The sequence below is a fragment of the Triticum dicoccoides genome, chromosome 3A (genome assembly GCF_002162155.2).
Source record: "Triticum dicoccoides isolate Atlit2015 ecotype Zavitan chromosome 3A, WEW_v2.0, whole genome shotgun sequence".
In the NCBI taxonomy this organism is placed as follows: domain Eukaryota; kingdom Viridiplantae; phylum Streptophyta; class Magnoliopsida; order Poales; family Poaceae; genus Triticum; species Triticum dicoccoides.
In genome coordinates, this window is record NC_041384.1 from 495,966,099 (window position 1) to 495,992,721 (window position 26,623).

The 26,623-nt window shown below is 46.2% G+C and overlaps 1 protein-coding gene across 1 annotated transcript; it reads left to right on the top strand.

The window, feature by feature from the left end:
• The first annotated feature begins 4,635 nt into the window (after nucleotides 1-4,635).
• LOC119272471 lies at nucleotides 4,636-8,729 on the top strand. Its single transcript, XM_037553954.1, has 6 exons — nucleotides 4,636-4,981; nucleotides 5,222-5,442; nucleotides 6,608-6,668; nucleotides 6,774-6,892; nucleotides 7,685-7,734; nucleotides 8,287-8,729. The coding sequence occupies exons 1-6, from the start codon at nucleotides 4,636-4,638 to the stop codon at nucleotides 8,327-8,329; spliced, it is 840 nt and encodes a 279-aa protein (XP_037409851.1). The 3' UTR covers nucleotides 8,330-8,729.
• Nucleotides 8,730-26,623: the final 17,894 nt, after the last annotated feature.

The following is a 26,623-nucleotide window of genomic DNA, read 5'->3' on the forward strand; positions in this document are numbered from 1 at the left end:
TTGATGTTGTGGTGGAATACACCGAGCTGCCGAAGGAAGAAACACGCTGGATGGCGTTGGCTAAGGTTCACATGGAGAAAACATACAGCCAATATTGGTTTTATAGGAATATGAGAGTGGCCTGGGATCTAGCTCAAGAGGTAAAGATCATACCACTGGAAGATAATCTGTACTCAATGCAATTTTCTTGCCTGGATGACTGGGAGAGGGTTATGGGAGATGGCCCCTGGAATTTCAAGGGGAAAGCAGTAGTTCTATCAGAGTATGATGGCTTCACAAAACCGTCGTCTATAGAGCTCAACAAATTGGAAATTTGGATCCAGATTCACGACCTGCCCGATGGCTTCTTTTCTAAGGTCAAAGCTCTGTCTGCTACTGTGGGAGAATTCATATATGCAGAGCCTAGATCCTCGGATTTTGAAGGTAACTTTGCTAGAGTTCGCATCAGGATTGATGTCACTAAACCTTTGAAGAACGCTGTTTCACTGGTAATAAGGAAGAAGGATTCGGTGGAACGAGTCATCTTTAGAATCAAATATGAAAGACTGCCGGACTGGTGTGCAGTTTGTGGACATCTAGGCCATCAACACAAAGAGTGCGGAGACAGGGTGCATGCCCCAAAGACGCTGGTCTTCAAAGATATCAAGGCAACGTGGTTTAAAGGCCCCGGCAGTGGACCGGGCGAGAGCAGTAACGCAGGGAGAGGTCGCGGCAGAGGTCGTGCGGGAAGAGGAAGAGGACAATCGTCCAATAGTGCAGGCTCATATGATGATCAGCACCACCAGGAACGTGATCAGCGAGACGGAGATGTAGCAATGACTGAGGTTGATCGCAACAGGAAAAGAGGGGCACATGATCCAAAAACCATGTTGCCAACCTCTTCAGTACAACAGACGAAGCAACTGTTTCTGCCATCGCCTGCGGTGCCCCTCAGCCCTCCTCCCAAGCATGATCTGAAAAGATCAAAGTCAACCTCGTCTAATGAGTCTGCTCTGGAGAAGAGCACAGCTTCAACAAAAAACCCTGATGCGCATTTGGCGGGCTCCGAAACGGGGCTGCGCCTAGCGCAATGAGTCTCCTTTGTTGGAACTATCGCGGGATTGGCAAAGCCGCGACAGTCAGAGAGCTTCGCAATCTAGCAAGGCAGTTTGCCCCCTCTATTGTTTGTATTCTTGAAACTCAAATAGAGGGAAAGAGGGTTGAGAGTATGGCTGATAGCATAGGCTACAATAAAAGTTTTGCAGTTAGTAGTTCCGGTAGAAGTGGTGGACTTGGAATTTTTTGGAACGATGAAATAAAAGTGGAAGTTATCGGTTACTCGAAGTATCACATTGATATTCTTGTTGATGACTTAGTTGATTTGCAGGTAAGAATTACCTTTGTCTATGGTGAAGCTCAGGTACCAGAGAGATACAAAACCTTGGACACCCTACGCGGTATTGCTGAGACGCAGAACAGACCGTGGGCAGTCATGGGAGATTTTAATGAGGTCCTTCACAGCCATGAACATGATGGTGTGGGACAACGAAGCCAAGCCCAAATAGAAGCATTCAGAGAAGCAGTTGATACATGTGGGTTATCAGATATTGGATACTCTGGCTCCAGTTGGACATTCGAAAAAAAGGTCACAGGAGGCACCTACACCCGGGTCAGGCTGGACAGGTGCGTGGTAAATCCAGAATGGGCTCTCGCCCTCGCATCATCACAGCTATCGCACAAAAGCGCTGCCAGTTCAGACCACATTCCTATTCTCCTTCAACTACGTGAGTTGCATGCATGCAGAATGGGCCCCAAGGCCTTCAAATATGAGACGATGTGGGAAAGGGACGGAACACTGTTTGACACTGTGCGGGATAGTTGGAGTCTGCAGGATGGAGAATCAGTTGAGGGCATACATGCAAAGCTAGGGAGCTTGGCGGGAGATTTGTCGGCGTGGGACCGCAACCACTTTGGATCGGTGCGCATGGAGATTCGTCAACTCCAACGCCAGCTTGAGGTTATGTGTTCAGCGCCAGGGCGGACGGGCCCGACAAACACTGAAACCAAGATAGCTGACAGACTGGTCGAACTGTTCCATAGAGAGGAGTTGTTGTGGCGCCAGCGGGCTCGACTGGATTGGCTGGTCCATGGTGACAAAAACACCTATTTTTTCCACCTGCGAGCGAGCAGACGCCGCCGAAAGAACCAGATAAAATCGCTGCAGCGAGCAGATGGACAGCTGACTGAGGACAGGGAGGAGATGGAGGAGCTTACCACCAAATTTTACAAAAACTTATACACAACCGAGGGGGTACAGGGTATGGATAGGGTACTGGAGTCAGTACCTACTAAAGTAACGCAGGCGATGAACGATCTTCTGAATGCTCCCTACACACATGAGGAAGTGAAAAGTGCATTGTTCCAAATGTTTCCAATCAAAGCCCCTAGCCCAGATGGATTCCCCGCCCACTTCTTTCAGCGTCATTGGGACGTATGCGGAGCAGATGTAACGAAAGTGGTACTCAAAATTGTGGACGAGACAGAGTCAGCAGCATGCATTAACAATACGGTGCTGGTCCTCATACCCAAGGTAAAAAACCCCACACTCCTTGCTCAGTTTCGGCCCATAAGTTTATGTAACGTGCTCTACAAAATAGCTTCCAAGGTAATCTCCAACAGACTCAAACAAATTCTGCCAGATATAATTTCTGCTGAACAGTCAGCATTTGTTCCGGGGAGATTAATTACAGACAACATAATAATGACATATGAGTGCTTGCATTTCATAAAGAGGAACAAGGCAAAGAAAAATCACTCATGTGCTCTGAAATTGGATATGATGAAGGCGTATGATCGAGTTGAATGGGCTTATCTCCAAGCCATCAGGATCAAATTGGGTTTTAACAGAAGGTGGGTGGATATCGTAATGGGCATGGTTACCTCAGTAAAATTCTCAGTCATGTTCAATGGAAAGAAACTCGAGGAGTTCAACCCTTCACGTGGAATCTGACAAGGTGACCCAATATCACCGTACTTGTTCTTGTTAGCAGCAGAGGGCCTGTCGTGCCTTTTAAAATCACAAAGTGAGTCATCAAACTTGGGTGGGATTCAGGTGGCGCCCCAGGCACCACTAGTTAACCATCTTCTATTCGCTGATGACAGCCTGCTGTTCTTCAAGGCCAATAGTGCGGGTGCTACAGAGGTTAACCAGTTGTTGGAGATTTATTGCCAAGCTTCAGGTCAAAGAATCAACTACAACAAATCCTCAATTTTCTTTAGCAAAGGCGTTTCTGAGGGAACTCGCAATGCTATAAAAGGTATACTCAATGTCCCCAACGAAACCTTGAATGAGAAGTATCTGGGCATGCCATCTGATATAGGGAGTTCAAAAAATGGTGCCTTTAAGTATTTGAAGGACAGATTATGGAGCAAAATTCAGGGATGGATAGAGAGAACTTTGTCTGCGGCAGGAAAAGAGGTACTAGTCAAATCTGTTGCCCAGGCAGTGCCGGTATTTTCTATGTCTTGTTTCAAACTACCTAGGGGGTTATGCGAGCACCTCAATATGCTAATAAGGAAATTTTGGTGGGGGAGCTCGAATGGCCAACGAAAACCTCATTGGGTCTCTTGGGAAGCAATGACACAACCAAAAAGTATGGGAGGCCTTGGATTCAAAGATTTTGAGCTTTTCAATCTTGCCATGTTAGCCAGACAGGCATGGAGAATGTTGCAAGATCCCGAGTCTCTGAGTGCACGGATTCTGAAGAGCGTATATTTTCCACATACATCTATACTTGAGGCAACACTTGGGAACCATCCAAGTCAGACATGGAGAGCTATAGTGGAAGGCCGGGATATTCTTAAACTGGGACTGATCAAGCGGATAGGAGACGGGGTGAGCACCAGCATATGGACCGAAAATTGGCTTCCCCGGTCAGAGATGACGAGACCGTATGGCTGTTGCATAAATAATCCCCCCAACACAGTATCTGAACTAATCGATGCAACTAACGCTTCATGGAAGAGATCCGTAGTGGAGGCAACTTTCTTGCCTTTCGATGCTAAAATCATCATGTGTATCCCGCTGTGTACGGCTCCTATACATGACTTTTGGAGCTGAATGCACGAGAGAACCAGACAATTCACTGTCAGGTCAGCCTACAATATGTTGGTATCTACGAAGCAACGACGAGAAGCGTGGCTAGAGAGCTCGGGCGCATCATCCAGCAACCATGTCGATGAAGCCTCTTGGAAGTCCCTCTGGAAAACTGCAGTCCCAGCAAAAGTACGCATGTTTCTATGGCGCTTATCAAAACAGTCACTACCGACGGAGGATGTGAGGGCCCGTCGTAATATGTCAACGACTAGCTCATGTGGCCTTTGCGGTTCTCCTGATTCATGGCGTCATTCCCTCCTGAAGTGCACAGTCTCCAAATGCATATGGGCGTTGGTAGATGAGGATTTGAGCTGCAGTTTGGTCGCATCAACGGAGACGGGGGCAAAGAGCTGGCTCTTTGGATTAATGGATATGCTAACACATGAGAAGTTCACTCTGCTGGCTGTCACCTTATGGGCGATCTGGACCTCGAGACGAAAAGCTATCCATGAATCAATATTCCAATCACCCAGGCGACTAAGGAGTTTATAACCCGCTTCATGGCTGATTTACCTACTGTCTCACCTCCTGCAAAGATCAACGTAGGTTCGGCAGCTGCTGGCCACGCTTCTACACTGAGGCCGAAGGCTCCACCTGCTGGCTATGCTAAGATTCATGTTGACGCGGCAGTAAGATTTCAGAGAGGTGGCACGGCCGCGGCTATATGCAGAGACAGCCAGGGTGCCTATATGGGGAGCTCATCACTTGTCATTGCCGGAGTTTGCGACCCTGCGACACTGAAGGCCATAGCATGTCGGGAGGCTATTTCCCTAGCACAAGATCTTAATGTGCAACATTTTGTGGTGGCTTCGGACTGCAAACAAGTTATTGGCGACATTGCTACGGGTAGTCATGGCATTTATGGAGCTATAATCAGAGAGATAAAGATGAGATCATCACCACTTTTATGTAATTTCACCTTTGAGAGTCGAGTTCAGAATACTGAAGCTCACAAGATAGCTAGGTTTTCTTTATCGCTACTACCAGGGCGGCATGTGTGGCTTGGCCAGCCCCATGACCATCGTTGTATCCCACACATTGTGGATTTTGATTAATAAAGTTGGCTCTTTCCCTCAAAAAAAAAAGGTACGAGCGCCCAGGAAGCGACAACACTGCAAGGAAGACAGAAAAAGAAAGAGAAAGAAAGAAAGAAAAAGGCAAAGCAAGAGATGGGGTGCGGAGGCGGAGGAGATGCTGACGAAGGCAACGAGGCGAAGGGAAAGGAGGATGCGCTCGCATCCAGTAGGCTGCTCGATCCGGAATTCAAGCCCTCCAAGCTGTCCCAAGATCAGCTCGACAAGTTTAAGGTTTTCTTCTCTTACTTACAGTAGATTTCTCGAATGTTCAGTGTGAATCTTGTGGGGTTCATGAGCCCCCGCAGGTGGATGGTTCTTTCTAACCGTTATAGGAAGCATATTAGTACTGTACTTTGGAAGGGCACACTAGGGCAAGGCAAAATTGGTCCCTCCCTCCCTCCCTGCTCCTCAATTACTGGAGGAAAATGTTCAAGCTGTAGGCTTTAATGTCAATGTCATAGTCATACAGAATGGCTGTAGCACCTTTGTCTAAGGGTGACATGTTGTGTTTTCTTCTTATGATGCCCTCATCGTTGCCATGAACCAATTTATCCAGATCTTTTTATAGAAAATTGTTAGGAATAGTTTCATTTGTTTCCAGCATATAAAACTGGTCTTATGAAGCGTAGAAACATTGCTGCATAGACATATCTTCAGCTTCTGAATTCTAATAGTTGAAGTGCTCGCCTTTTTGACCACATGACCGGACACGGAAGTGTTCCCATAGAGGAACAGAGCAGGCATCCAAAATCCAGTTGTTTTCCAGAGATTTTTAGCTGAGTCATTGACCGCTCGGCATCAAAATTTGAAGACAACAAATCTCCCAGATATTGTTAAGAGTGCAGTTTTTGTGTTTAGCACTTGTTGCAGTTAAAGAAAAAAACTTGCAAAATTCAAGGTCAAAGCATAGAGGACACAATATTAGCTTTAGTTAGGAATCCTGCATACTGTACTTGCATACTGTACTTGCACTGTTGCACATTGATGAGTGTAACAAATGAGAAAACACGGCAAACAAAGAGAGAGAAATATAATACTATTAGCACTTCTGTGAAATGCCTATTTGAAACCTATTGTTGCTAGAGTTTGGATTGGATTATAGAAAAGATATTGTGCTAAACTGGATGTGATGTTTTTGTTTGGGTCATTTTTTTGTCTTGTGCCATACATATTACATAGATTGTTAATGAGATGCTGGTCTCGACAATTTCATTTGAGAAGTTCCAGTTGAAAAGCATAATTTCCCATCCTTAAGAATCTCAACCCTGAATTAAACGGCAAATTTCCAAACGTTTGTTCAGAGTGCTTCTATCCTTTTTTCTGAAGTTACCAACTCTTTAGTTTTGTTTTTATTTCGAGAAATACCAACTAAATTGTTTGATCTTTCATGTTACAGGAATTGCACAAGAAACGGCTACAAATAAAGGAAAAAACAAAATCCAAAGGAAAACCTAAAGGTATCTCTCTTTATGTATCTGTGATTACCTTGTGTTCAGTTTCTTTTCTTTTCTTTTTTGCAGGAGATATTTAAGCTATTTGTTCATTGTATTTGAAATTTGTAGGAAGAACTGGGGAGAATACAAATGTAGCCAATGATTCTAAATTTAATAATAAGGATAAATCAATTGATAGTGCCGCAATAGATGTACAGCATACAACATCAACTACAGGAGCCCAAGCGGTATGTCTGGTTATACTTATGAAAATGCTTGGTTATCTTATTTTCATCTAAATTCGTGAAGATTGTTGCTTTTGCTTGGGCCTTTAATAGTAGCACAGCAAATTAGGTGCAGGAAAAGGGTTATCTGTAGAAATAAAGCTATTTACTGCAGAATTTTTATTTCTCAAGTCCCGGTAACGTATTTCAATTGGTCTTTAGGTCTTGAAATTTTCTCAGGTAATGGAACAAACTGCGATACCTCGATTTCTGCAGTTGTTGCAGCAAAATATATGATGTTTTCTTATTTTTGTTAATACTCCCTTCGTTCCAAAATAAGGGTTCTGGTTTTAGTTCAGAGTAGGTGTCATGGGCTGATGAAGAAAGTGTTCTTGCCACGAAATGAACTAAAATTTAATGATTTAGATTCTTATTGGTTTTATCTAGAAGTGCCTGTTTGGTGTTGGCATCTGTCTATTTCTTACATAGTGTTTACCAAATAGGTTAAAAATGCAATATAATTGCAATTATAATAACTTTTGTGTCTTTGTCTGTTAAATGTACATTGACTCGATAGGATCAAAAGTTGATGTGTCCCTTTGTCTACGTTGATACCAGACTGAGTTAACTTTGTTGCTGTTCGGTTGTAATACAAGATACATTTACATCTTTAAGACATTTATTAGACTTCATATATTCAAGATCATTGATTTGATGCCATATCATCGTTTCTTCAAGGCCATTAATTAATTAACGGAATTCACAAATATCATTGTCATAAAAATAGCTTGATGATTTATTCCCACATATTTGCAGAATCTTGCACCGTCCCTGCCCTTGAGGAACAAAAGGAAGTTGCATTGGGGGTACTATTTTATCACTGTACTGTATCATACTACGTGGCAGCTTATGTTTTCCACTATCTCATGCAGTCTCATCTCTCATGCTACTCTCTACTTAGTTGCTATTCAGGCAGTTCATGTTCATCTTTTCATCGGAAAACTTCATTAACACTGGATTCCCTTAAATTTCACCTTTCATCATTCAAGAAGTTCATATACATTGTACGACTGAATCTGAAAAAGAAGACACCATTTGACTTGCTATGAACAAAGTATAATGATTCAAACTGCAAATTACTAATAGACTATCTATAGGTTATTATGAGATTTCTTATGGTCAACTTAATCTGATGGACATGAGATAAACTCTTGTGAGAAAACTAAGGAAATCTGATTCGTAGGACGAGTTTTTCTCTTTCTTTTACCATGGTTCTAATGGAGCTGTGGTAAGCCAGCAAGGTGTGACATTTCTTATGGCCACCTCTCGCAAATGCTAACGTGCCAGCTTGCCACCACTTTTTGTGTGAAATGAAATGATTGGCTCTCACTCTTATCACCCATATGTCATATTTTCAGGCTTGATGTTAAAGAACGGTGGGAGAGGAAAGCGAACATGTGAATTTCTGAAGATCGTTTAAATTCTCGGAGCAAAGCAAACCCTCCATGTAAATGGGAAAAAAATCTTTATGCCTTCTTGATGACCTAGTTGAATGTATTCATCTTTCTGTTAGCAGGCAGAATAGCTGGGCGAAAGCCACAAGATCTAGGCCACAAATTTCCTGGTTTGCAGTTTTCTATCTGATGCCTTGTGCAGGTTATGTAGCTAGATATTCCTATTTTAAGTACCTGTCCAGATCTCTTGTTGGGTACTTCAGGCCCACGCCGCGCAGGTTATAGAACATCCTGCTTAGCGAGACAGGGAAGGTATTGAAAATCCTGTTTCAAATGTTGTGTACGATTATGACATGCTGCTGTTGCTGCTTTTACAGCAAATTATAAGTTTGTCCCGGTTTATTTTACCTCCCTGAGCCCTTGTGGGCCACTTGCATGATGGCTTAGCTATTCTTCTGTTCTTACTATGATCTCCCTGAAGCGTCCAGATCAGAACTGAAAGTTATCTTGAACCTCTGTACATCCAGAGAACTAGGATGGGATTAAAAAAGCAAAGTAAGGGAAGAGTTGAGATTCACTCACATATTGCTGATGCCAAGATTGAAGAGGCCGACATACCTAATCTGAACGCTGAAATATACCCTGGCAGACAAACATCTGTTGATAATCTTGTGACGTGATCTCCTGTTATCCTGCCTTCAGATGATGTTATTTTAAGCCAGAATCCTCTGCATGACTAGAACGGAGTAGCTAAGAGAGAGAACACACAGCCCAGTTAATTGGGGGCAGTTAGGGTGGTTCGCAATCTTAGGGCCTCTTTGATTCGTAGGATTTTGAAAACATAGGAATAGGACAAGTGTAGGGTTGGAGTGGCATGCCCATTTGAATCCTATAGAATTAGCAATGATTGTTTGATGCCACAAGAAAAACAAAGGAATTGTAAAAAGAGGTTGGAGTGGATGTTAATTTTCCTATGAAACGTAGTATAGAAGATTCCATAGAAAAAATTCCTATGGGACCTAATCATATGAAACAAAGGACCAACATAGGAAAAAATCCTAAGGATTTCAATTCTCCAGAAATTTTATAAAATTCTTTTGAATCAAAGAAGCCCTTATCATGCGAAGTGCCATGGAGGTAGGTACTGGAATGGTTGTGAATCAGTCAGTGATGGTGGTGTTCGTCTCACGGAGACGGGAGAGGCTGCCATAACTGTCAGCTCAAGTGAAATGCTTGCTGCCTACTGAAAGAAATCCGACGAATGTCTTGATCAACTTCGTCCACCTCTGCCCTCTCACATGCCTCTTGAGAGCGCTTCGTGTCAGGACTCCTTTAGTTCGAACTACTGACTGGCTCTGTACAGATGGTGAGATCATGCACCACGCACATGAAGTTTAATTCAGTCGTTCGCACGGATCAGCGGCACGCATGTGTTGCGCACTGAACTCTCTATGTATCTCTCGATTCAGAAACAGAACACTGTAGAACTCTCTCAATTACAGTATGGAGTAAGCAACTAGCCCACCATACTTAGAAGAAAACCAAAATCACACCCCTTAATTACGTACAACCATGGAACGTATGGTATGGTTCTCATGCAAGGGTGCAATTATGTCAACTGGTATAAAATGGTCACCAGATGTCCAGATCTAATATGTGGCTATGCTTTACTTCGTTCATGTGGAGTCCACCTGAACCCGTGGCTCCAATTCAATAGGAAATAATCGCATGTCCACAACTTGACGTGCCACGATTAATAATAAATGAACATTCTAGTCGCGATTTCGCACTCCATATGCCACTTGTCTGCTGGGCCTGAGGACATGTTAACAATATCCGATTGTTTCCTTTGTTCCACTCTCTTTCGTTAGCAGATTTTTTTCCCCCGAAAAAGGAGGACTACTCCTTGCCTCTGCATCAAACAAAGCACATAACCATTCTTTCGTTAGCAGATACGCATGACTACGGTAGATCGAAGTGTGAGGATGGCATGATTGCATCATTTTATAATTCGACTATGTTACAAGCATTTGTTGCAATTAAATAAACAAATACTCCCTCCGCCAAGGTTTAGAAGGCACAGTTAAATTTGCGTGTGTTTCTATAATAAACAAGGTTTAGGGCGCATTGTATTTATTTCTAGTAGCTAATTAGTACTCCATATACTATTTTTATATGCATGCGTAGTGTGAATGCTATTTTTTAATCCATCTCACAACCAATAGATAACTACCTAGGTCCCAGAGAATTTCCCCTTCTAAACCGTGACGGAGAAAGTATATAACTTGCAACAATTGATTATCATGGGATAACCTACATTGAATGTGTGTGCATGTGTGCACAACAATGGTGCCTCGCAGGTATCAACGATGGATGCATCTGGGTTAGGTAAAACGAAGAGTGACTATACTAAAATATGTATGTATACATCTTTTTTTGCGGGGGATACGTACAAAAAAAATCAAAACATCTTATAATTCATAATGAAGGGAGGTCGAAGATAAAAAAACAAATGCATCGCTAGACTAGAGTCCTGAAGTGGATGGACTGTATATTACTCCTTCCGTTTTTTTTACTTCGCATATAAAATTTGGTCAAAATCAAATTACACAAAGTTTGACTAAATTTATATAAAAATATATGAACATCTACAATGCTAGAACTATATAATATGAAAATACGTTTCATGGTGCATCTGACAATATTGATTTCATATTATGAATGTTTATATTTTTTAATATAAAGTTAGTCAAACTCTATAAAGCTTGACTTTGACTAAGAGCCTGTTTGGGACTACTATGCTCCTTAAAATTCAGCTCCGCTCCAGAAAACACAAACCAAACCGGATAGCTCCACGATATGCCGCTCCGTAAAAAAAACTAGAATCTAGGGTACAACTCCCAGTTTTTTATGAAGCTCTTCAGGGGGTGCTCCAAAAAACTCTAGAAGCTGAAGTTGGGTGGAAATTACCCACCACTGCCACCAGTAAGTGGATACCCCTTCGTTTCTTCCCCCTCAACCAATCAAATAGATCCTTTCCACCAAATTTCTTATTCTTGAAGCTGAAACTAGATGGCAGCCAAACATTCTCTTTCGTAGTACTACAACTTCTAGATGGAACTGCTCCAAAGTGAATTTAGTGAAGCGAAACTGGTTTTTGTGAAGTGGAGCAGTCCCAAACAGGCCCTAAATCTTACTCCCTCCGTTCCAAAATATAGTGCGCCCGCGCTTTCCGAGGTCCAACTTTGACCATAAATTTAACCAACGAGGCCAACTGCGGCGGGAGAAAAAATTATATAATTGAAAAATTCTTTCAAATACGAATTCGCTGATATAATTTTTGCTTCCGTCGCAATCGGTCTTGGTAGTTAAATTTACGGTTAAAATTAAAACACGGGGATAGAGAAAGCACTACGTTGTGAAATGGAGGGAGTATATGCGGACTAAAAAGAAACCGAGGAGTATTAACTCGAATCGAAAACAAAAAGGAAGTGAACAAAACCGTATGCTCTGTTCGGTCATCTCCGACGGGTCGCAGTCTCGCTAGGGCTAGCGGTTGTTGGAACAACTGACCTGCTCCCTCTGCATGCTCCCATCCATGCTCCCACTTCATCCTATGGCTGTTTTTTTCTCTTTCTCTTTTCTAATCTAATCATTCCCCCCCCCCCTGATTTTTAAGGGATGGGGCCGAACCTTATTTTTTTCCAATCAAATCAAGCCACGTATGCAGAAGCATGAATGGGAGCATGGGAAACGAGCAGGCAAGACTCGTCCACAGTTTACTGGATCGGTCGCAATCACAGATCACAGCGGGTCCACTACTTGTCTGGTAGTAGGGGCGTAGGGCGTGACTGGCTGGCGGGCCCGGGGTCGCGTGGTCTGCCGCAGCCGGGCTACGCGCCGGCTCGTGCCGGGACCGTACTGCCACGCGCCCGCCCGCTCCACGCCTCCTCGCAGCTCCCGTTTCCTTGGGCGAAAACAATATGGCCACGGACAGGCACAGGTTGTACACGCAATTTTTGCCTTGAGCATGCTGAGGTGGACCGGCGATTTGCCGTACATCCAGGCGGCCGGCTACCGAGTTTTTTTTTCCTTTTGGCCGGCCACCGAGTTGACTAAATGCAAAGAGGGAGTAAGGTACGGTGGTCCTCCAAGTACAAACTTACTTAAGCCGGTAGTAATACTATAAATAGAGATAATGAAAACTATAAATTACATAAAATACAATATAGGAGTATTGCAAGTTTGACATTTTGAAACCTAACCCACTCCAACGATCAAAGTGGGTTTAATGAAAGCGCACATTAAGGAAAGATGGTTATCTTCTTCCACACATTTTAGGTTTCAAAGTTGAGCACTAGCCAGCGGCATGTACACTAGTTGATAAAGGCGGCCTCCTCACATATATTTCACGTTATCTAGGGATAAAAAACATGTTATATTCCCACAAACGACATGGTAATACAATGGGTTATCTCTAGCGCTAAATGTTTGCCTGATCCTGAAATTATCAGGTGATTAAAACTAATTAAAAAAAATAGAGAGAAGACATCTCGTACAATGGGTAGAATGTCTCTTTTTCTTTAACTAAGATATTAGCTCTTCGGTAAGAGAACACAATTTATCTTTTTTCCCGTTTCTCTCTATTCCATCACCATGTATATTGTGTGTCATTGCTAAGATAGCATCGTGTACACTCACTAAGAAATCAATATGATAGAACACCACCATATAGCCTTGTTTCAAAATAATGTTGAGCATGTAATTAGCAGAAAAGAACTGACACATTCACAAAGTGTTACAACAACAGATGCCAAATGTAATAATATTCAAGGATGTATCCTAATAAAAAGCAGCATGATACATGCTCAACCTGACAAGCTACTAGGGCAAAACTTATTGGGTGTGTGAATTTGTGTACGAGCTGTTGATGTACCTAGATACAATTTTTTTTTACAAAATCTAATATATCGATACCAAGATGATACCAATTACACCGGCTTTTGCAACAACACTATATAGTACCTGGTCAATACACTGGAGCCGATGCAAGCAATGACACGCAACAAGCAAACATGAATCCTTGTATCATCATCACAAGGACAACATAAAATGTTTTATTTCTCTTGCCATGGAGTGGTAGTGCTCTTTGTGTTTGTCAGCTAGCTATAACCCACATGAATCACCATGGTGTGGACATTCCTGATTAACGCCTCCATTACCCACATACGTGAGAAGGAAAACAATTGGTTATCAACTTCCACATGACTTGACAACTTTGATTAATATGTTCGAGCATATTAGTCATGACCTTACACTTGAGACATTTTTTAGTAATCTAAAGGGTCGCATGTGAGTAGGCATTTTTTTGGATTTTGTTGGTCCTAAGTTGCCTTGGAGTTTTCTGTGTTTGATTCGATTTCTTAAAAGTGCAACTTCGGTTTAGCAAATGCAACTCCATTGAGCTACGCACAGATAGCCCCCCTTTTGCCTTTAAAAGCCGAAATGAGATAAAATTGCCGCTTGCGCCTAAGGCCGATAGCTAGTAGAGAGAAATTTGCACGGTAAATCATCGGTTAAATGTATAGTTCTTCCGCTAGCATATATTCCCTCCGTCCGGAATTAACTGTCGCTGAAATGAGTGAATCTACACACTGAAACACATCTAAATACAATTATTTCAGCAACAGTTAATTTCAGGACGGAGGTAGTACTAATTAGGCCACATGCGAGATGCTTATAAAAGTAATTTGGTTTTTATTTGAGCATTAGTGCTCATTGGTAGGACATAAACGCTTAATTGCTAGTGTATCATGTAAAATACCTACCCTGTGTTTGTGTGTTGAGCATTAGCTGCTCAATGATTGTAATCACGATGTTGAGTAATTAATTACAAAGCTTTCTCCTTCTGTGAAAAAAAGGTATGTGCTCCCTTCGTCCGGGCTTATCGAGCGTCTCTGTATCACATGGCACATATGGTAAGCAATCAAAACTATTTATGAGCAAACAAAAAGATGGTCATAAATTTAACTAATAATATATAAAATACATGTCACAAAAAATATACCATGTGAATCCTCTTTTGAATACCAATCCTTAAGCGTATGCTTTACTACTACCATATATGCATTATATTTTATTATTTAATACAGATGATCAAACATCAACCTAAAATACGAAGGGGGCTGATAAACCCGGACGGATAAAGTAACAACTAACCATATCTCTTCCGATCTACTAGATCGAAGAAAAAAAGTACTACACTAACAAGATAGGACCGCAGGAGTGGAAGATAGAAAGAAAAGATAATGTTATCTGCGTAGCCATGCATATAATGGATTGGTTGACGGCGATATCACTTCGTTTTGACCAGAGACCAGCATTTTGCCTCCCACCACCCTGCACATGTCCGACACAAGGATCGATCCAGAGACACACTCAGATCCTACTAGCCTCTGTCGCGCCAGAGTGCTAGCTAGATTGGCACGCTGATCATCTCTAGAACGAAGAGTGGACCTCGTCGTGTTGCTCACTCACGTAAGCTTACCCACTGTACTCGGCATGCATGCTTCACATACCCAATTCAGTGCCTTTTCAATTAGCAAGATGCATGCCGTATCAAATTTGGCTTGTCTATTGGAAGAGGCAGACGTGGCTTGTTAAAGCGCGCGTGTATCAATCAAACTAGTCTAATCCCCCCGGAATCACACACGATGGCAAGCAACACCACACCACCCACGGAAACCATCCAAGATGCCCACCGAAATTCAAACCAGCGTGCTCTTTCTCAGGCTCCCCACGCGCGCGCGTGCAACGCATTGCTCTGTATAGAGCGAAAGCGGCGAGGCTTCGGCGCGCCCGTTCTCCGGCCCAATAAACTACTCCACGACCGCGCAAACTCGGGCTAGATTTTGATGGCGCACGCCGCAGCAACCACTGATCTGAAACCTGATCTTCATCAGGCCAACTCCACCGCGCGACCCCATTTTGTCCGGCCCTGTTTGTTTGGAGTAAAACAAACAAATAAGGCGGCCCAGCGCGCGACGGTCCGAACTCATCTGATCCGTTTTGTGTCCGGACCGACTCATTTCGAGCACAAATTTGCGCCGGGTTTAGGTCGTGGCGGACAGCAAACGGACGCTTCGAACGTCCGCGTCGGGGCCGCATGGCAGGCGGCCACCGACCTCCCACCCGCCAACATAAATGCGCACGGGCGGGTGGCTCCACCTGTCATCCGCACTGCGAAGGGTCGTCGTCCTTCTTAAATGGGAAGCCGTGGACCGGTCGTCGTCCACTGTTCCCACTCCGCCCCCCCCCCTCCCCGAAACCCTACATCCTCGAAACCCTAGCCGCTCCCCGTCGTTGACCTCGCCGGTCGGCCGCAGCCATGGGCCTTTGGAAGCACAACCGCAAGGGGAAGCACGACCGCGAGGCCGGCTCCTCCTCAGGACGCCGCCGCGGCTCCGTCAAGAAGGAGGAGCCCGCATCACCGCCGCGCTCCTCCATTCGAGCCCCCGCGTCTGCCCCCTTCACTATCGCGCCCAGGGCCGTCGGCGAGCGCGACCGGCGGTACCTGGTCGTCGATGTGTGTTGGCGGTATTGGGAGACGAGGACGCCGGTCCCGTGGAGCGACGTGCACCTCCCCAACAACTGGCACCTCTCCGCGGACCGGGTCCCCGTCCCGGCGGTGCCAGCGAGTGGTCGTGCCAGACGCGATGAGATCGAGCGCCGCCGCCGCCTCCTCCCCGACGACCTATTCCATGACGAGAGGTACGCCCCCGACTCTGTCCTGTGGGACACTTGGCTCCAGGACGAGCACGACGTGCGACGTGCGTCGTACTTCGCCGGCACAGTGTCGGGGCCGCGGCGGCCACGTCGGGAGGTGCGCGGGCGTACGCGGGTGCGCGACCTGACGCCCACGCCGTCGCCTTTCCCATCGCCACCTCCACCTCCTCGCATGACAGCGGAGGAGGAGGCTCGAATCATGGCGCGTGTCATGGACGACTCCACGTACACGCACAATGAGCGCCAATGGCCGGGCCTCGAGGAGACGATGGCCCTCTCTGCGGCCGGCGACGTCGCCATCCCCGAGCCGAAGGAGGAGGTGACGGAGGAGCCGCCGGTGGCCGCCTTCCACCCGGTCCTGGTGGGCCAGGGGTGGACCTAGTCGTGCACGGCGGAGCAAATGGCGGCTGCCTGGGGGGCAACTGGTGCCCCACGCCGCGGCGGTCGCCGGATCGCGACGCCTCGCCTCGGGAGGAGGTGGTGCAGGCACCGGCCACCTTCCAGCCCGCCGCCCCCGTGCACCGCGGACCACCGACCCATCTCTGGACGTCGCCGGACTACGTCGACCTCTGCAGCGACGACGACGATACCGGCGGCCACTTAAGACGGCGAGGCGACGGCCAGGGCATGGACGGGCGCGGCAGCGGCGCGCAGGTGGCTTTTTTTTATTTTGTTTTTATGTTAATTATGAAACTGGGTCGTTTAAGTGCGGCGTGAAATTGGGCCGTTTTGTGGCCGTGACCTTTATATATATATTAAGTTTTTTAAGTGCGTTTATTTACTTTTTAGGCATTTTATTTATGTTTTTTGTTTTTTTAATCACGTTCATCCCGGACATGATTTGGAATGCGGTCGTGCGCTGGTCACACCCACGACCCAACGAACAAACGCGGACATGGACGACCGCATCGCCGCCTCAAAGAAATAAAATCTGACCAAACCGAACGTCCGTTTAGGATCGCACGGTGGAGTTGGCCTCACATACTCTCTCCTTGCATTCCGGTGTCGACGGGAATGCGCGCATCACTCTCCCCGCACGCCGCAGCAACCACCCCCGGGACTGTTGCTATAGCCCAAAGCGCCTTTTCTTTTCAGGTGGAAGAAGCAACCGCATTCCAATCCTTTTCCCTGGCTATAGCTTTTCCTTCCTGGCAGCTGCACACATATGGTGGCCTTGCTTTCTTTTCCGCCAAGTGTCCATGCCAAAAATGACCGGTGAAGTTAACGATAAGGCTGTAGTTGTAGAGGAGGAGGTTCGCGATAAGGTTAACTAGAGTTGGACTGAGAGGGACATGGAGAAATTGGATTGCCTTTTGTGTTCTGGTATGCAGTTCTGATTTGTGCATTCATCCGGCCCCTGCTAATCTACCACGCAATCTTAATATAACGGCCTGGCGAATTCATTCCTTCATCTCTCCCTGCGTTATTTTCTTGAAATGCTTGCCGAGAGGCATGGGCAGGAGCTCTGGCATTTCATATTAGAAGAAAACAGTTGTCGAGTTTTAATGTGAGAAAACTGAGCCGCCCGGTGGAGAGGCCACGGGTAAACCTTCCTTTTCAAAGGAAAAAAAACCAGTTAAACCAAATAATATACTGAGTAAATGCGTAGGTGCAATGCACATCGATATTAGAGAGAAAATTAATTACACATTGATAGATAGGATATCAACTACGCATTAATTACATGTATAGTGTAGATATTTATATTTGATACGATGTTAATTGCACGCTACCACTGAACCAATATAGGTTGTTCGATCGACATGATTAGATGGCCAAGATTTATTGGATCTGCCTTTTTGGGTATTTTTATAGTATTGCTATAGATGGTGATTTTTTTGTGGCATAGATAGTGATATATTAGTATGACACAAATATTACTCACTCCGTCCCATAATATAAAAACGTTATTATTCAGTCAAATAGACTCAAAAAAAAGTGTGCGGGGCTTGTAATAAACACAAAAGGAGGTATTAACTACGGCGGCCGCTCGCGGTCGACCAAGCAGGCGTGATCCGGGCAGCGCGGGTCACGCGTTTAAATTGTCTGCTGGGCCACGAGGGACTGGCGGCGGCTGAGCGTTGTGTGGGCGGGCCTGAGTGTGGGCCGTCGGCCCAGTGTGAGCTATCCGAGGATGGGCCGGGACTAGCTAGGTTTGTGGCCCAGGCAAAAACGGTGCCTATTCCTCGCGACATAGAACCTGCATGCACGAGCAAGACCCTGCGTCGTGTTCCTCGGCCGCCGCCTAGGGTTCATCGTTGCGCTGTCCCAGGCTTCCCCTCGTGCATGATGGGACGAGCGGTGCGCATCCCCCCCTTGCGGCGTGCATGGCGGGTCGCGGTGGGGCTCGGCCGCCGGGGCCTAAGCCGGTGGTGCCAGGGGCGGTGGCTGCGACGCCTGGGCCGCCGATCCAGCAACAACAACAGCAACCCCCTCCTCGTTCGGGGACCTCGACCCAGCAGCTCCGAGCGGGAGGAGCTCCGCCGGCGCCAGCTCCTGCGCGAGCTCCGCCACCCGACGTGGTTGCGCAGCCGCATGCAACCCGGATGGAGCCGGTGCACGGGGCTGCCGGGGGGCACTAGCCTGTCGCGGATCATCATGGATCGCCGGCGCGCCGTGGTGGCGGTGGTGGTGGCTCGGGGCATCGTTTTCCAGCTTCTCGTAGCAGAGCCTTCGATGATCGCGGACATCACCAAGGTCAATGGGGGGACGAGGGCTATGATGCGTACGGTGAAGGTCAACATCGCGGCTCATCCTCCTCGGGGCGAAGGGCGTGGTTATGCCTGGCAGAGCGATGGGACGGCAGAGCGTCTGTTTCTCGGCCCTCCGAGAGGTTTTGTTGAGGGGGCATCCGGCCCGGACTACAGACAAAGAGCTGGTTTTAGAGGATCTCGGAACGGCCGCGATGGCAAGAATCGTTACCGTCTGCCACTACCATCACCGACGTCGCTGAGCCGACGGTGTCTTCGGAGGTGGTTGGTCAGCAGACGCCCGCTTTGTCTGGCTAGGTCATGGCTATGGTGTCAGCTTTGGCTACTGCGGCGGAGCCCACGAACGAGACGGCAGTTGTAGGCTCTGTTGGAGCGCTTGACAGGCCGGGTGGTGAGAAAGTTAGCAAATGGGCCCGCAAGAAAGAGGAAATGCTTTGCTATCGCTGTGGTGAACAGGGACACTTCATTGCTGAATGTACTGCTGAGCTTTGTGATACTTGTTCCAAACGAGTGCATGCTTCGGGAGAGTGCCCGCTTTTGCGTGAGCCCATGCCGGGTGTTACGATCTATGATGTGTGTTGCATGGAGTTGATGTTTTTCGGGTCTCCTAGTGCTACGGAGATACCTGATGTGCCTCAGAGTGCAACCACAAGGGTGGTGAAAGTTACCAAGGGTGACTTGACCGATGCACAAATCTTACACAGGCTGAATGAGTTGGCACCAGGTAACCATTAGTGGGAACTTATCAGACTCGAGGATAATATGTACAAGGTGGACTTTCCCTCGACTGAGGATTTGGAGCGACTCTTGAGTTTCGGGTTGTGCAGAGTTCCAGGCACTGAGTGCATCCTCGAGTTTCATGAGTGGAAAAAGGTTGAGCCCAAAGATAAACCACTCACTCAGGTTTGGCTTCGTTTCTCGGGGGCACCGTCCAAGCCACTGAATGATGTTCGAATTGCGGCTAGCTTGGGGACGTTGGTTGAAAAAACCGAGAGGGTGGATATGGCCTTTACCCGTGCTCATGGGGTGGCCAGATTGCTTGTTAGCATCCTCGATATTGAGTATGTGCCAGATGTCGTTAAGTGGACCCATAGAGGCATGATTTATAACCTCGAGATTGAGTTCGAGGACACCGAGCTTTTCTCAAAGACTTTGGCAGCGAATGATGTTGACAATGTTGACATGCTGGATAAGGATGATGGCTCGGGTAACAAGGAGGTGCGACAGGATGACCGTGGACACGATGCGTCTAACATCCAGGGATCTGACGTGACGGCACCCGGGAAAGGGACTTTACCATCCACAACTGCACCCATGAGCACCTTGAGATTTGGTTAGTTCGAGCCTGCATCCGCTCCTCCGAGATTGTGGAGTGATCGGGTGGAGCGTGATGATGTGTTTGAGCGATCGCTTCCTACATTGGATTTTGTTGATGCTAATGCTCTTGTGGATAGAGTTTGTTGTCGTGTTACCCTTGGTGGAGACTGTACCGACAACACCAGTAGCGTCTGACCTGGGAGGTGCTTCTCCGCGGGCGAGGAGCCCGGTCAGGACCGTTGCCAAGGAGGCCGTGCCACGGGCCAGCGGGGCGGTCAGACTGGGTGGGGGCGAGGGCAAGAGGCCTCCGCCCCTGACTCTCCCTTGGCGGCCAGACAGGGTGCGGGGCGCGGGCAGGAGGCCTCCACCCCTGCATCTCCTTTGTCGTGCTCGGCTTCGGCGGCATGACCGGAAGGGGGACATGGGCAGGAGGTCTTCGTCCCCACTTCTCCCTTGGCGGCATCTGTTTCACCCCGAGTGGCGTGTCTGGTGGTGACATCGCCTCACTCAGCCGGGGGGACCAGGTCGGGAGGGGGGCGTGGGCAGGCGGCCTTCACCCCTTCCTCTCCCTTGGCGCTGACGGTTGGTGTGGTTCCGGTGGCGTCTTTGGGGTCCGGCCACAGGCCGATGCTGCGGGGGGCTTCCATGGCTCTAGGAGGTTGTTCGACTGTTCTAGTTCAATGGATCTCTGTTGGGGGTTGGGCAGGAGGCCCCACCTCAAACGGACCCACGCAAGAGGAGATCATTGCGTTTGGAGGGATCCCAGATCATGTTTCTGAAGGACGACAGATGAGCAGTCGTCTTCAGGAGCAGCCGGATGTTGATGACATGCAGCTGAGGTGCGCTATGCGGGCGGCCAAGCTTTGTGACGTTGCGGTCACTACTGGTATGTCAGTCAATACGTCTAATTCAATTTTGCATTTTTTCAATGATGAGATTGTTCACAATGCAAATCAATTAGGGGTCTCACTAGGTAGTAATGGTAATGAAATCACTAGATCAGTTAATGATATCCTCGATCTAGAAGTGGAGTGCGCTTTGGAAATGATTCGTAATCTAGCTGTTGTTAAACCCATGAATGATTCCGACATAGACGCGTTGGGATTCAGGGTTCTTGATAGTTTTTGTGCGGATCTTGCTCCTACACTTCCTGAGATAGAGGAAGATGAGGATGTTGGAAATATGCCCTAGAGGCAATAATAAAATGGTTATTATTATATTTCTTTGTTCATGATAATTGTCTATTGTTCATGCTATAATTGTGTTATCCGGAAATCGTAATACATGTGTGAATACATAGACCACAACACGTCCCTAGTGAGCCTCTAGTTGACTAGCTCGTTGATCAAAAGATAGTCATGGTTTCCTGACTATGGACATTGGATGTCATTGATAACGGGATCACATCATTAGGAGAATGATGTGATGTACAAGACCCAATCCTAAGCTTAGCTCAAAGATCGTGTAGTTCGTTTGCTGTAGCTTTTCTGAATGTTAAGTATCATTTCCTTAGACCATGAAATTGTGCAACTCCCGGATACAGTAGGAGTGCTTTGGGTGTGCCAAACGTCACAACGCAACCGGGTGACTATAAAGGTACATTACAGGTATCTCCGAAAGTGTCTGTTGGGTTGGCACGTTTCGAGACTGGGATTTGTCACTCCGTATGACGGAGAGGTATCTCTGGGCCCACTCGGTAATGCATCATCATAATGAGCTCAATGTGAGCAAGTGGTTGATCACGGGATCATGCATTACGGTACGAGTAAAGTGACTTGCCGGTAACGAGACTGAACAAGGTATTGGGATACCGACGATCGAGTCTCGGGCAAGTAACGTACCGATTGACAAAGGGAATTGTATACGGATTGATTGAATCCTCGACATTGTGGTTCATCCGATGAGATCATCGTGGAGCATGTGGGAGCCAACATGGGTATCCAGATCCCGCTGTTGGTTATTGACCGGAGAGGCTTCTTGGTCATGTCTGCATGTCTCCCGAACCCGTAGGGTCTACACACTTAAGGTTCGGTGACGCTAGGGTTGTAGAGATATTAGCACACGGTAACACGAAAGTTGTTCGGAGTCTCGGATGAGATCCCGGACGTCACGAGGAGTTCCGGAATGGTCCGGAGGTAAAGATTTATATATAGGAAGTCCAGTTTCGGCCATCGGGAAGGTTTCGGGGGTCACCGGTATTGTACCGGGACCACCGAAAGGGTCCCGGGGGTCCATCGGGTGGGGCCACCTATCTCGGAGGGCCCCATGGGCTGAAGTGGGAGGGGAACCAACCCCTAGTGGGCTGGTGCGCCCCCCTTGGGCCTCCCCCTGCGCCTAGGGTTAGAAACCCTAGGGGTGGGGGCGCCACCCTTGCCTTGGGGGGCAAGGCACCCCCTTGGCCACCGCCCCCCGTAGGAGATTGGATCTCCTAGGGCCGCCCCCCTAGGCACCCTATATATAGTTGGGGGGAGGGAGGGCTGCGCACCCAAGCCCCTGGCCTCTCCCTCTCCCTCTCATGACACTCCTCCGTCTCCCAACGCTTGGCGAAGCTCTGCCGAGATTACCATTGCTTCCACCACCACACCGTCATGCTGCTGGATCTTCATCAACCTCTCCTTCCCCCTTGCTGGATCAAGTTGGAGGAGACGTTTTCCCAACCGTACGTGTGTTGAACGCAGAGGTGCTCTCCGTTCGGCACTTGGTCATCGGTGATTTGAATCACGTCGAGTACGACTCCATCAACCCCGTTCTCTTGAACGCTTCCGCTCGTGATCTACAAGGGTATGTAGATGCACTCCTCTTTCCCTCGTTGCTAGATGACTCCATAGATTGATCTTGGTGATGCGTAGAAAATTTTAAAATTCTACTACGTTCCCCAACAGAGGATTGCAGTTCCCCTAGGGGCTCGATCCATGTTGATGTTCCAGGGGTTAGGTCCACGGAGGCCGGTTGTGAGGATCGGCCGACAGACCAAAATAAGCCTAAGCGGAAGTGGAAACAAAAGGTTTATCTAGTTTCAGCAGTACATAGAAGTGCTAGGATCCGTACCTCTAAAAAAATTCATGATGAAATATGAGAGGATTTTTTGGAATAGCAGAGGTCTTAAAGACTTGGTTAAAAGAAGGTTTCTAGCCGATGCGTCTATTGAACACAAGCTGGACTTGATCGCCCTTTCTGAAACTAGAAGGGCCAACTTCACCCCCCACTTCCTTAGCACTCTTTATGGGGGTGTCGACTTCGACTGGCATTGTCTACCTCCAAGAGGAAGGTCCGGCGGGATCTTACTTGGAGTTAAGTGTGATTATTTGGAAGTTCGGAGTGTGGTCATGGGGGACTTCGCGGTAAAATTTCGAGTCAGATCAAAGGCCGATGGGTTTAATTGGCCATTGGTGGCGGTGTATGGTGTCGCGCAGCCAGAACTCAAACCTGATTTCTTAGCTGATTGATACGTCTCCAACATATCTATAATTTTTGATTGTTCTATGATATTATATTAACTATTTTGGATGTTTATGGGCTTTATTATACACTTCTATATTATTTTTGGGACTAACCTATTAACCGGAGGCCCAGCCCAAATTGTTGTTTTCTTGCCTATTTCAGTGTTTCGAAGAAAAGGAATATCGAACAGAGTCCAAACGGAATGAAACCTTCGGGAGAGTTATTTTTGGAACGGAAGCAATCCAGGAGACTTGGAGTAGACGTCAGCGAAGCTTCGAGGTGGCCACGAGGCAGGGAGGCACGCCTGCCCCCTGGGCGTGCCCCCCACCCTCGTGGGCCCCTCGTGGCTCCCCTAACCGACTTCTTTCACCTATATATATATCCACATACCCTAAAAACATCAGGAAACATAATAGATCGGGAGTTCCGCCGCCGCAAGCCTCTGTAGCCACCAAAAACCAATCGGGACCCTGTTCCGGCACCCTGCCGGAGGGGGGATCCCTCTCCGGTGGCCATCTTCATCATCCCGGTGCTCTCCATGATGAGGAGGGAGTAGTTCACCCTCGGGGCTGAGGGTATGTACCAATAGCTATGTGTTTGATCTCTCTCTCTCTCGTGTTCTTGAGGTGGTACGATCTTGATGTATCGCGAGCTTTGCTATTACAGTTGGATCTTATGATGTCTCTCCCCCTCTACTCTCTTGTGATGAATTGAGTTTTCCCTTTGAAGTTATCTTATCGGATTGAGTCTTTAAGGATTTGAGAACACTTGATGTATGTCTTGCATGTGCTTATCTGTGGTGACAATGGGATATCACGTGATCCACTTGATGTATGTTTTGGTGATCAAGTTGCGAGTTCCGTGACCTCGTGAACTTATGCATAGGGGTTGGCACACGTTTTCGTCTTGACTCTCCGGTAGAAACTTTGGGGCACTCTTTGAAGTTCTTTGTGTTGGTTGAATAGATGAATCTGAGATTGTGTGATGCATATCGTATAATCATACCCGCGGATACTTGAGGTGACATTGGAGTATTTAGGTGACATTAGGGTTTTGGTTGGTTTGTGTCTTAAGGTGTTATTTTACTACGAACTCTAGGGTTGTTTGTGACACTTATAGGAATAGCCCAATGGATTGATCGGAAAGAATAACTTTGAGGTGGTTTCGTACCCTACCATAATCTCTTCGTTTGTTCTCCGCTATTAGTGACTTTGGAGTGACTCTTTGTTGCATGTTGAGGGTTAGTTATATGATCCAATTATGTTATCATTGTTGAGAGAACTTTCGCTAGTGAAAGTATGAACTCTAGGCCTTGTTTCAACGCATTGCAATACCATTTACGCTCACTTTTATCACTTGCTACCTTGCTGTTTTCATTACAAAAACCTATGTCTACCATCCATATTGCACTTGTATCACCATCTCTTCGCCGCACATATACAATTTACCATTGTATTGGGTGTGTTGGGGACACAAGAGACTCTTTGTTGTTTGGTTTCAGGGTTGCTTGAGAGAGACAATCTTCATCCTACGCCTCCCACGGATTGATAAACCCTAGGTCATCCACTTGAGGAAAATTTGCTACTGTCCTACAAACCTCTGCACTTGGAGGCCCAACAACGTCTACAAGAATAAGGTTGTGTAGTAGACATTAAGCTCTTTTCTGGCGCTGTTGCCGAGGAGCTTAGCGCTTGAAGGTATATCTTTAGATCTTGCAATCGAATCTTTTAGTTTCTTATTTCATCACTAGTGTAGTCTATAAAAGAAAACTACAAAAAAATGGAATTGAGGGTACCTCGTATGCTTCATCTTTTTAATGTCTTTCATCAAAATAAGGATTCCGATAATTGTGCCAAAGTGTTAGAAGAAGAATGCATTAGAATGTTTGGCACTAAATCTTTGTATGATGAGCATGATTGCAATGTTGTTAGTATGAATTCCTTGGATATCTATGATGCTAATGATATGCAAAGCCACAAGCTTGGGGATGCTATGCTTGACGAAGATGATATTTTTTGTCCCCCAAGTTTTGATGAGCAAATTTATTATGATGAAAGCATGCCTCCTATTTATGATGACTATATTGATGAAAGTGGATTTGGAGAGGTCATGACTTTATTTGGTGATGAATCCACTATTTCGGAAGAGGTTCCAATTGATTATGAGAACAAAGTTGCTATCTATGATGATTATTGTGATGACATGTATGCTATAAAGAATAATGATAACCATGAAACTTGTCGTCATGATTTTAATTTTCAATTGGATTATGCCTCACATGATAGTTATTTTGTTGAGTTTGCTCCCACTATTATCCATGTCAATAAATTTGCATATGTAGGGAGTGATAAAATTTCTATGCTTATGCATCATGAAAATAATGCATTATGTGATAGCTATATTGTTGAATTCATTCATGATGCTACTGAAAATTATTATGAGGGAGGAATATATGCTTGTAGGAATTGCGATAATATCAAGTTTCCTCTCTATGTGCTTAAAGTTTTGAAGTTTTGCTTGCTTTACCTTCCTATGCAAGTTAGTTCTTATTCCCACAAGTTGTTTGCTCACAAAATCCCTATGCATAGAAAGTGGGTTAGACTTAAAGGTGCTAGTCATATTCTTCATGATGCTCTCTTTATGTTTCAATTCTTATCTTTTATGTGAGCATCATTGAAATCATCATGCCTAGCTAGGGGCGTTAAACGATAGTGCTTGTTGGGAGGCAACCCAATTTTATTTTTGTTCTTTGCTTTATGCTCCTGTTTAGTAATAAATAATTCATCTAGCCTCTGTTTAGATGTGGTTTTATGCTTTTAATTAGTGTTTGTGCCAAGTAGAACCTTTGGGAAGGCTTGGGGAAAGTCTTTGCGATCTTGCTGTAAAAAACAGAAACTTTAGCGCTCACGAGAATTGCTGCCATTTTTTATTGAAGAGTGCTATTTAGTTAATTCTTTTTGCAGATGATTAATAGATAAATTCCTCACGTCCATAAATTATTTTAGAATTTGTGGGGTTCCAGAAGTAGTCGAAACCTACAGATTACT

Excerpts from the sequence above, each read along its gene's own strand:
- LOC119272471 (XM_037553954.1), top strand. The coding sequence starts at position 4,636 with ATGGCTGATTTACCTACTGTCTCACCTCCTGCAAAGATCAACGTAGGT. Across the intron at positions 4,982-5,221 it reads TATTGGCGACATTGCTACGG|GTACGAGCGCCCAGGAAGCG; the intron begins GTAGTCATGGCA and ends CAAAAAAAAAAG. Across the intron at positions 6,669-6,773 it reads ATCCAAAGGAAAACCTAAAG|GAAGAACTGGGGAGAATACA; the intron begins GTATCTCTCTTT and ends TGAAATTTGTAG.